An 11566-nucleotide genomic window follows, 5' to 3' on the forward strand; every position below is an offset into this window, starting at 1 on the left:
ATCTCAAACTAATGAATGACTTAATTCAAAATAACAAGAAACTCTTTTGCCATTCTGACTCGTATCTTCCATATCAGAGGGAAACCAATTTGGGTTTTTAAGATGCTTTCTGCATTAATTCTGATTCTCTGAGACTTTGCTCGTAGCTGAGGAGCAACAACATCAATCCTCCTCATATATTTTTCTATTTTCATGCCAGAAATCGTTGTTTTCTTTACACCACTCGTCTCTGAGAGGAAAAGGCCGCCGTGTCGGACTGAGCCATCCCGTTGGCGGACCCGAAACCTCGTATTGAATATAAAAAACCCCATGAATAAATAAAAGAAAACATGTATGATACTCCTCTTGGTAGCATTAGCCTGCTGCGGTTATGCTGAGACTGCTCAACGCTGAGCTCCATTGAGAATAGGTTTAAAGGGGTGAATGCCTTCTGCTGAGGCAGGGCATCGACCGACAACTCTTTACATGCCCTCTGGCCCTTTGTGTCCCCCAACAATGATGGCAGCCGAGCACCACAGCCGCGGCCGCATCATTGTCCCACTCAGCCAATGGGGACGCAACAAATAGACGTGTATGTGATGTGTGACTTTCTGTGCATTTGTGTGTGTGTGTGTGTGTGTGTGTGTGTGTGTGTGTGTGTGTGTGTGTGTGTGTGTAATGCAAAGGTGAATGCATGTGGAGGTCTTTCACACCGACCCCCTTTTTTTTTTTGCATCTACCGTGTGACGAAAGGGAGGGGGGAACGTCACGCAACCAAGGAGCCAATCAGACATTAGCTGTTTGGATTTATGCCAGGGCTTTTTAGGCTTGTAAGACTTTAGTACAAGTGGGGGGGAAAAGCCAGTTTTAAAAAAAAAAAGGGAAAAAGTCAGCTGAGACGAGATGCCCTATACACCGTCTGGCTTTTTCTGTGACCGGCTGATCCGGGAGCGAGAGCGGAGAGACGGGGAAGGCTCCCTGAACAAGCCGCTCCGCTTCAACGGCCAGGACTTCAACACGCTGAGGCAGGAGTGTCTCGGGAGGAAGGTCCAGTTCGAGGATGACTCGTTCCCGGCCACCGTGGAGTCCTTGGGCTTCAAGGAGCTGGGACACAAGTCCAACAAGGTCAAGAACATCGTCTGGAAGAGGCCCAAGGTAGGAGAGGAGGGGAGAGGGTGTTCAGTAAAGATGGGATGGATCACACATATAAAACAGCTGCTGGGGGATTTTTACCTGGAGATGCAGACGGGATCAGAAATCACCCGCCAGTCCCACACGGACGGATTATGGACGTTATTTTGTGATTTTCTAATAGAAAATGATGTTTTATTACTCATCTACTCACAAAGACTGATGATATGATATATTCCAAATATTATTATCTGATGTTGTGTGTGATCGCCTACAGGAAATCTGTGAGAACCCTCAGTTCATTGTTGGAGGAGCCAGTAGGACAGACATCTGCCAGGGAGATCTGGGTAATTCATGCCTTTTTTACACATCACACCAAACTGCAACGAAGGAAAGATTCAATCAGGACTAAAAGCCACTGATGTTAATGTTAATGTTGATGGAAGGACAAAAAAAAGGATGAAATTCACCTTTAAAAACACTTAAATGCTGCACATACAGTGTTTTCATCATTCAATCACAGTGTGCAATTAGGCTGTTGTCTGTGGGGGGGGTAACAGGGTAACAAATCCCCCCCCCCCCCATCAGCACATAACCTCTCCGCCCGCAGCGGCCTCCCCATATTGTGCTTTCTCTTTTGGAAGGGAATCCAACCAGCAGCACTTCTCATTGTTGTTCCGTTCAGACCGCAAATAAAGGGGGACAAAGGTCCTGGCAGACCCTGTTAACCGTCGCCCTGTTGAAACACTTACATTGTTTTCCAGTAGCCACACACCTGGACAATCAGAAAACACCGCCGTCAGCACCCGGCCGCCGTTCTTTTCCCTCCAAACAAAACAAAAAAAAGAGAATATGTCCAGTTCCTGTTCGGCCTTTTTGATGTTGAAATCACAGTCGGAGAAACGTTGCATGTTCTTCACCAGCTGTTGTATGTCAGACATGATAAGATGCTGTAATAAAGGCATTAGTGTTTGAAATGAAGTGATTGTGTGTGCTCAGGTGACTGCTGGCTGCTGGCTGCCATCGCCTGTCTCACCTTGAATGAGAAGCTTCTGTACCGCGTCGTTCCCCAGGAGCAAAGCTTCTCCGAGGGCTATGGAGGCATCTTCCACTTCCAGGTCAGAAACAACCGCCGCGTCACCGCCTGGGCTGTCCTTCCTTTTAGCTTTTAATTCCCCTCTAAATAAAAAAAACACGTCTTTCTTCAGACAACTGGAAAGAAAACATTCAAAATCCATATTTTCTATGTTTATTTTATTACACTTTGTCTGTCCGCAGCTGTAGATTTCTCCTAAATTCATAAAAATAAAAAATGAGATAACCCCACATTTTGCAAATGTCAAAAATCAATTTAAAACATGTAATATTAAGTAGCACTTACATACGCCAGACTTTCCAGTTTCATCTTCTATCTTTGTTCTTCAGGCGAGTTTGTTCGTATATCACTGAAAGCCTGATTTATTGAACATCTGTAGTGGAAAAAAGAATCCAATAAAGATCAACAACCAGGATCGGCTTTTTCTTCGATGGTTTATTCGACAAAGTATTTTCATCTGCAGTGGAAAATAATGTTCACCCCTGCCTTCTCATGCCAAAGCCAACAGTTTTTTCTGATTTATAGAGTAATAAAAAGATCTAATACATCTTAAATTCCCTGTGTAAAAAGCTTGTATGTCAAGAAAAGTAATATGAGAAAAAAAGTTTCATCCAATATTTAGATTTCTGTTCTGTACATGTATGCAAATGAGTACATATTTAATAAGATCATGCCTAATTTGCTTATTTAAACCATTTCAGATTATTTTGTTCATTATCTTCCACTTTGTAGAAGTTGAAGGAACGTGAATATCCTCCCATCGTTGAGCTCTCGGTGTTCTTCCTCCCTCTCTCCTTCAGTTCTGGCGCTATGGCGACTGGGTCGACGTCGTCATCGACGACCGCATCCCGACCTTCAACAACCAGCTGGTCTTCACCAAGTCTGCTGAGAGGAACGAGTTCTGGAGCGCCCTGCTGGAGAAGGCCTACGCCAAGTGAGCCCCGAAGGGTTTCTATATTCTTGCAGTGGAGGACGGAAGAGCTTCTGGGTTTTCTCCGAGTGTCGTACATTCGCTGCACACAGAAGATTTTTAATCGGGTTGCAGATTTGTGCTTTTTGGGCTCTTCTCATTTGTCAGTTTGCTGGTCTCGCCCTGTTCAGGCTGCACGGCTCCTACGAGGCGCTGAAGGGCGGGAACACCACCGAGGCCATGGAGGATTTCACCGGCGGAGTCACAGAGTTCTACGAGATGAAGGAAGCTCCCAAAGAGCTCTACAAGATCATGAAGAAAGCTCTGGAGAGAGGCTCCCTCATGGGCTGCTCCATCGACGTGAGTCAGAGAACGAGGACTGTGATTCCCGGGTTAACGCCTAAAAACGTAGACTATCATCGTCAGACCAGACATTTAAGACCAAAGTGAAAAACCTTTTCTCATTGACTTCCATTGAAGTTGGAAGTCTGTTTTTTTAAAGTTTTTAACCAAGCAGCAACCTCTGGTGCTGAGAAATGAAGCCAATGTTGCTGCGGTGTCAAAAACTGCAGTTCCTCAAATGGCCACTTGGGGCTGGCTTCATAAGGCCTTTGAGCATCACAACACAGAGTGAGGTCACAGAGGCCGTGTCCATATGGTATACAGTTCTTGGGTTGAACCAGGACTAAAACGTTTCAAGACTACAATTAAAATCTAATTACAATTAAAACAGTATTTTAAGATAGATACATTAATAATAACGTTAATATTTTAAAAAAAGAGAGAGAGAGAAAAAAAAAGATTTGTTTCATCTGTGATGCCATAAAAATGTGTTTCTTGACAGAATTCAAAGTGATTCCAGTGTGTTTTGCTGCCATTTTAAGAGGTTTAATCGTGATAATATCGTTAATCGCGGTATTTGTGGCCGGGATAATCGTGACATGAAATATTCACGTCTACTGTGTGCTAGCATTTTAATAAGGGAGTACAACATGTATTTTCCGTGTCTGCAGTCGCTGGTTCCTGCTCGCTTTGAGACTCGCACCGTGACGGGACTGGTGAAGGGTCACGCCTACTCCGTGACGGCGGTGGAAGAGGTACGGCTCAGCGATGCTGCTTTTAGAAATGACAGTGTGAGAAAGGACCGGTTTAAATGTGAGAATCTCCACGTTTCCTCCAGTGTAAACCGTCTCAGCACAAGGAATCGAAGGTCCGTCTGGTCCGTCTCAGGAACCCGTGGGGTCAAGTGGAGTGGAACGGCCCCTGGAGTGACAAGTAACCACCTTTACCCATCGTGAAATCTTTCTGTTTCTGTTAGAGGAGCTACAATTGGCCCCGATATCAGTATTGAATGGATGCATCCTTCCATCTTTTCCTCCTCTCCAACAGCTCGAAGGAGTGGGCCGCTCTCTCTAAGACTGAAAAGGAGAAGCTGCAGCACCAGAGTGCTGAGGACGGAGAGTTCTGGTAATATTTTTACACTTTCTTGCCTTTACAGTTTAACTGCAGATGTGAAATGTGGATTTAATGAGGTATCACATTCTCAAGTCTCAGAATCAAAAGGGAACAGAAGGCAAACTGCACAAAGAATTGATGTGACGAAAAAAAGACAATTTAACTGAGCTTCATTCTTCCATCATCAGCATTTGTATCGGTGCTTGGAGAGAGTCAGCTGTTCTGTGTCCCCGTCTCTTCTAGGATGTCGTTCGAGGACTTCAAGAAGAACTACACCAAGATCGAGATCTGCAACCTGACCCCCGACGCCCTGGAGGACGACAAGATCCACAAGTGGACGGTGTCTGTGAACGAGGGTCGCTGGGTGAGAGGCTGCTCTGCAGGGGGCTGCAGGAACTACCCAGGTACCCCGGTCTGCATGACACTGCAGACAAATACTCCATTACAAGTCCCACATTTAAAAGATTACTCAAATACAAGTACATACATGCACATCAGCATCTTACTATTACTTATTGGACTATAATTAGTGATGCTTTCATGTGTGAAGTCGACGTGGTTTTACTGTTAGTAGTAAGTGTAGTGGAATATAATTTGACATACAATACATAAGATACACTTTATAAGTTTGTCATGTTTTATATGTAAATCTTTGTCGGCAAAGTATTTTTTAAATACTTTTATTCGTAGTAAATAGTTTCAAAAGAAAAACTAAATAAAGAAAATATAATAACAGGAATTGTTGTGCCTTTGATCAAGAAATATAAGTAACCTAAAAATAATAAATACAAATAAAATGATAAGTAAATACAATTAGATTTGTTGAAGTCATATCTTTAAATATATTTTTTGTTCCTTGTATCCTCCTATAATGTACTTTTATATTCCATCACTGTCGTTGTGTATTGCTGCAATGCAGGAATCAAACTTTTATTTATGAAATAAAGTAAAAATAATTGTTTGGGAACGTCCTGCAGACACCTTCTGGACCAACCCTCAGTACCGCCTCCGTCTGCTGGAGGAGGACGACGACCCCGAGGACAACGAGGTGGGCTGCACCTTCGTGGTCGCCCTGATGCAGAAGAACCGGCGGAAAGAGCGCAAGATGGGAGCCAACCTCTTCACCATCGGATTCGCCATCTATGAGGTTCCTGTCCCATAATTCTGCAGCAACAAAATCATAATGAAATAAACCAAAGAGTTCTAGAAATGAGCACTGATGTTGCCTCCGTTTACCTTCCAGGTGCCAAAGGAGGTGAGGAAACTGACTTGTTACAGCGGAGCCGAAGTTTGCAAGTTTATTACAACCTCCCGTTTCCTGTTTTCATGCATCATATGCTCCAGCAGGACTTCTTTTCTTCTTCATGTTCTTCTTAATGAGTGTGAGAACTGTTGTGACTCCCTCTCTCCCTCTCTCCCAGATGCACGGCAACAAGCAGCACATGCAGAAGGACTTCTTCCTGTTCAACTCCTCCAAAGCGCGTTGCAAGTCCTACATCAACCTGCGGGAGGTGACGCAGCGCTTCCGCCTGAGCCCCGGGGAGTACGTCATCGTGCCCTCCACGTACGAGCCGCACCAGGAGGGCGAGTTCATCCTGCGAGTCTTCTCTGAAAAGAGGAACACCTCAGAGTGAGTGGGCGAGGGGGCGATGAGGGGTGGTGGCCAGCAGGGGGCGAGCTGGGTAGCGTAACACAGATAACGGCCAGGTGTGTTTGTTAGCCGATTTGTTTCACCCCAGTGATGTTGTTTCGCGGTCGGGCTGGGTATTGTTTAACGTATATCGGTAACCATATCGGTTATTCCATATTTTTGAGAGAATTATTATTATTATTATTATTATTATTATTGAGAGAAAAGTTTTTTTTGTTTTAATGCACTTTTATTCAGGACATAAACATGATTATTAATCTTGTTTTTTTTTTTTCAGAAATGTATGAAAAATTTCAGGCAAAATTTTGTATTGTCAAAACTTTTTTTACATTTCAAGTTTGTTTTAATTCCCATTTGAAACAGATTTCATTTTTCTGTAACTGGTGAAGAATACATTTTTCTATTCTTTTTCTAGTTTTCCAAAAGTAACATTAAGCTTCAAAAAGGTCAAACAATACCCAGCCCTACCTGTTGATGTTTGAAAGTAGCAGCAGGATTGATTTAACCTAGAACATACCAAGTTTAACGGCCCTCCATGTGCATTTTTACAGTGTTGGGGTGTTTTGTGTGTGTTTGTTGATGAGGGTGGGGTTTTTTGTCGTGGGGGGGTTGGCGGGTGGGACTCAAACCACCAAGAACAAACAATTTTAACGGCGATTTGATTTGTAGAACTGGAAGAAATCGGCCCCAGTTCGAAGCTGTTATGGAATCTTTTTTAGGACAAGCGACTTCAGATTTGGGCACGCTCCGGTAAACTTTCAAAATATTCAATACTGCATATTCAAGGCTCGACAAACATCCACCCCCACCTCCCCCTGCTGCTGTGGAGGACCAGAACCGGCCTGCACTGATGGACCGGGACCTGTGGGATGGATGTGCACCACAATCAGCTCACTGTGATGAGCTTTGAATACCCGAACATGGCTTTTTTTTGCAAGGAATATAACATTAATACCATTAGCTTTAACCTTCTTAGTGATTTATTACTTACTTAAAGCCCCATCTCATAAAAAAAAAATCAAGAAGAGGACGCCCTCGACAACCAAGATTGCCCCAAAATGAGAAAAATCAAGAGAAACTCCTCTTGACTGGAGGAAACAACAGGTGGTACTGAACTAACACATTTTTTATCCACAGCTTCATTAAGTGTTTTGTTGGTCCAATGTGAGTATAAGCCTTCAGAAAATGGTGTCATGACTCAGGATTTCAGACGTTAATACCCGATGAGAGTAACGTGATTGACTGATGAGTGCACAGGCTTGTGGTCCAGATGAGATGTTGTTGTCACCATCGTGACTGCTGTTTGTTCGTCTTCACCCAGGGAGATAGAGAACAGGATCGAGGCCGATCACCCAGTGGTAAGTGGCGTCCGTTTCCTTTTCGTGAAGACTGAATGGAGCTGCAGCAGAACAAAAACGTCCTCCTTCATCAGCTTCACTTTCACAATATAGCTATATTTTATAAAAAAAGTGTTTTTTCACATCTTCTCCCCTCTTGTCTCTTTATCTCCTTCTACTTTGTGGCTCCGTGACGCCTCAGCCGGCGCCGGCCTCAGCGGGGGAAGAGAGCGAGGAGGACCAGCAGTTCAGGACTATTTTTCAGGAGATAGCCGGCGATGTGAGTACAAGAAGTACAGGAACATGTGATGTCTTAATTTTTGGTTATCACAACCAACAGTTGAAGACGACGAGTCAAATTGTAATGGTCGTCTCCTCCTCCTTTTTCTACGGTTTCCTCCGGCACTCGGGTCTCTCTCACAGGACATGGAAATCACAGCCAACGAACTGAAAAACGTTCTCAACAGAGTGATCACCAAACGTGAGTCCGGTCATAGATCAGCCCGTTTGCTTCGATCGCACCGTTGCCATGGCAACGCTCAGTTACAAGCTGCTCTCCATCATTTGCACGTTCTAATCAGCTCCGTAGAGATATGATAAAGTGCTCGTCGTTTCCCCTCTGGTTCCCTCCAGATAAGGACCTGAACACGGAGGGCTTCAGCCTGGAGAGCTGCAGGAGCATGATTGCTCTGATGGACGTATCCTTTGTATCGAGTGCATCGGGCTGGCTGTGTTGTCTGTAGGAGGCACAACCCGCCGAGACCCATGGCAGGGTCTGTGATGGACGCACGCAGGGCCGAGGCCTCGTTTCACCACACACAGAGTACCACAGGTGTACCACATAGGTATTTAAAGTACTTAAAGTATGAAAGGGTGAGTGACATCACCACCATTGTGAACTCCCACCGCACCAAGATAAAACTGCCAATTAGCACTAGCACCAACGGGTACACCGAAGCAATAAAAGTGATCCATTAACCGAAACATCAGTCGAAATGAGTCAAGCAGATGGGTGGGAGGAGTCTGTGATGTAAGCAGAAGGGAGTGGATGCATGGAAAGTGCTGTAGGTTAAACCAAAGAAAAGAAATGATCAAAGGTGTGGGAGGGGAGATCTGCTGCTCAGGCTTTAATACACGAGGCACACCTGCCCAGGTGTGTCCCATACTGCTGATTACTCTGCAATCAGGCCTGCAGCCCTGGAGACAGGAAGCAGAGGAACCACACAGAGGCGTCGTCACACACTAGAAATCTACTTTATTTAACTGTATTTAAAGGTCAAACAGCACTTTGCCTTCGAACTGAGCACATCTCAATCTGAAAACAAGGAAACGTATAGATATACAGTAAGGGGTCGTCCCTATGTTCCCTCATTTATATGACATTTCTAGGTTTAAGGGAACATAGTGCTAACGGAACATAGGGCTGAGGGAACATAGGGTTGAGGGAACATAGGGCTGAGGGAACATAGGGCTGAGGGAACATTGGGTTGAGGGAATATTGGGTTGAGGGAACATAGGGTTGGCTGCACGGTGGTGTAGTGGGTAGCACTCTTGCCTCACAGCAAGAGGGTCCCGGGTTCGATCCCCGGGTCGGCCCCGGGCTCCTTCTGTGTGGAGTTTGCATGTTCTCCCCGTGTAAGCGTGGGTTCTCTCCGGGTTCTCCGGCTTCCTCCCACAGTCCAAAGACATGCAGGATGGGGATAGGTTAATTGGTGACTCTAAATTGCCCATAGGTGTGAATGTGAGCGTGAATGGTTGTCTGTCTCTACATGTCAGCCCTGTGATAGACTGGCGACCTGTCCAGGGTGTACCCTGCCTTCGCCCAATGACAGCTGGGATCGGCTCCAGCCCCCCCGCGACCCTGAATACAGGATAAGCGGTAGAAAATGGATGGATGGATGGATGGAACATAGGGTTGAGGGAACATAGGGTTGAGGGAACATAGGGCTGAGGGAACATTGGGTTGAGGGAACATAGGGTGAGAGAATATAGTGTTAATGGAACATAGGGTTGAGGGAACATAGGGTTAAGGAAACATTGGGTTGATGGAATATAGGGATGAGGGAACATAGGGTTAAGGGAACATAGTGCTAATGGAACATAGGGTTGAGGGAACATATGGTTAAGGAAACATTGGGTTGAAGGAACATAGGGTGAGAGAACATAGGCTTAAGGGAACATCGTGCTAATGGAAGATAGGGCTGAGGGAACATTGGGTTGAGGGAACATAGGGTTGAGGGAATATAGAGATGAGGGAACATAGTGTTAAGGGAACATAGGGCTGAGGGAACATAGGGTTGATGGAATGTAGAGATGAGGGAACATAATGTTAAGATAGGGCTGAGGGAACAAATAATCCTAATTAAAAGACAAAGCGTTTGTCTGGCTTACTAAGGAAGCTGTGCACCTGAGCCTCATAAGCCTCTTAACGTTTGAGGTGCACTCACCTTGATTGGCCAAATTGTGCCTGGGTCCTAGTGCCCCCCACGTATATTATGAAGTAGGAGAATAAACCTTATCCTCCAGTTTATCACAAACTTTCAACACATGCGTTGATTTGCTTCCTGAAATGCGACCCCGAACGGATGTTTTTTCAACTGAAATGTGAGTTTTAGGCTTTTCCTTCTGGACTAACTGAACGTGTGACGAGGTTTAGGTCTTAACTGCTGATGCTTTAGATGGACGGGACAGGTAGACTCAACCTTCAGGAGTTCAGACATCTGTGGAATAAGATCAAACAGTGGCAGGTGGGAATGCAGGTTTCTGCTCTCTTCACGTTCAAACTCGACAACATTTCCTTCTTTCTTTTGCTCAACGTAGCGTGTAAAGATTAGTGGACTCCCAGCAGGCTGATGCACATCAAATTTCACACCCGCTCTCTTTCAGGGAATCTTTAAGCACTATAACGCCGATCAGTCCGGTAGCATCAACAGTTACGAGATGAGGAACGCCGTCAACGATGCAGGTAAGAACTCTTCTTGTTCTATTCTTTCAGTTCATCCACGTTTTGTTAAATACAATTAGCATACTTCTAAAAGTAAAAATCCTTATGTTGCCATGTATGAAAAGGGCCAACATATAAGTGGATTATTTAAACAACATTTGAATGGGAATGATTCTGTTTGATCCCTGTAACCGTGTTCACTATAAGCAGTTTCCACTGTATTTAACACTGGACAAAGATATGAACAATATTAGACTTTATGTTTTTGCGGACATTTGTAGGATCAATGAAAAAGTCTGTGCTGCAGATGAACTTACAGCTTGAACTCACCCTCTAAATGTTCTCTTCACTGTACAGTCATGTGTCTTGTGTCCCGTTCAGGCTTCCGTCTCAACAACCAGCTGTATGACATCATCACGATGCGCTACGCCAACGAGAACATGAACATCGACTTCGACAGCTTCATCAGCTGTCTGGTTCGGCTGGAAGCCATGTTCAGTAAGTCTCCTCGGGTTTACTGCAGAGTCGGGATTTGCTTGTTTGTTTTGGAAATCCAAGAGAAATAGTGTTAAATCAAAAATATTTAAAGAAAAATCTGTACAATATAACTGTTTTTAATATTACATTTGATAGTTTTCTGCAGGAATAATAATAAAATCATAATAATAATACAGTTATGTCAATCGATTGATAATAATGACATTATAATAATGAAATAGGACAGTGTGAGGTACAGATGTCCGTCTCCCCAGAGGCTGAAAATAAAACCCTTAGAGTGAAATACATCAACATGTAGGTTGTATGTTCCCTTTTGTCATATTTACTAGGAAAGCAGGGTATTTTTGAGAAGTTTCTACTTCTAGCGTCACCCACCAGTTCAGTAATCATCATGTTGAGCCTCCGAGCTTCGAGGACTTTTCTTTCCTTGGATGACATTTCCTCTCTCTCTCTCTCTCTCTCTCTCCAGGGGCGTTCCAGGCCTTCGATCAAGACGGAGATGGTACGATCCGACTCAGTGTCCTGGAGGTGAGAGCTACATCACATGACACACGTGTGCTCATTC

The 11566-nt window shown here is 44.5% G+C and overlaps 1 protein-coding gene across 2 annotated transcripts in view; it reads left to right on the forward strand.

Annotated features, from left to right (window-relative positions):
- Positions 1-11566, forward strand: part of capn3a (calpain 3a, (p94)) — a 14378-nt gene continuing 2812 nt past the window's right edge. Inside the window, exons 1-20 of one of the 2 annotated variants that reach the window (XM_084012900.1) lie at positions 1-1134; positions 1388-1457; positions 2110-2228; positions 3007-3140; positions 3308-3476; positions 4130-4213; positions 4297-4391; positions 4506-4583; positions 4815-4975; positions 5549-5718; positions 5815-5826; positions 5993-6201; positions 7544-7580; positions 7762-7839; positions 7983-8040; positions 8193-8266; positions 10238-10306; positions 10446-10524; positions 10885-11001; positions 11471-11529. In XM_084012900.1, coding sequence (XP_083869026.1) covers positions 883-1134; positions 1388-1457; positions 2110-2228; positions 3007-3140; positions 3308-3476; positions 4130-4213; positions 4297-4391; positions 4506-4583; positions 4815-4975; positions 5549-5718; positions 5815-5826; positions 5993-6201; positions 7544-7580; positions 7762-7839; positions 7983-8040; positions 8193-8266; positions 10238-10306; positions 10446-10524; positions 10885-11001; positions 11471-11529 — 2124 coding nt within the window. In that variant the 5' untranslated portion in view covers positions 1-882. The remainder of the gene's footprint in view (positions 1135-1387; positions 1458-2109; positions 2229-3006; positions 3141-3307; positions 3477-4129; positions 4214-4296; positions 4392-4505; positions 4584-4814; positions 4976-5548; positions 5719-5814; positions 5827-5992; positions 6202-7543; positions 7581-7761; positions 7840-7982; positions 8041-8192; positions 8267-10237; positions 10307-10445; positions 10525-10884; positions 11002-11470; positions 11530-11566) is intronic. The other variant, XM_084012901.1, reaches the window with a different exon arrangement.

Source organism: Eutrigla gurnardus (genome assembly GCF_963514095.1).
Source record: "Eutrigla gurnardus genome assembly, chromosome: 7".
NCBI lineage: Eukaryota > Metazoa > Chordata > Actinopteri > Perciformes > Triglidae > Eutrigla > Eutrigla gurnardus.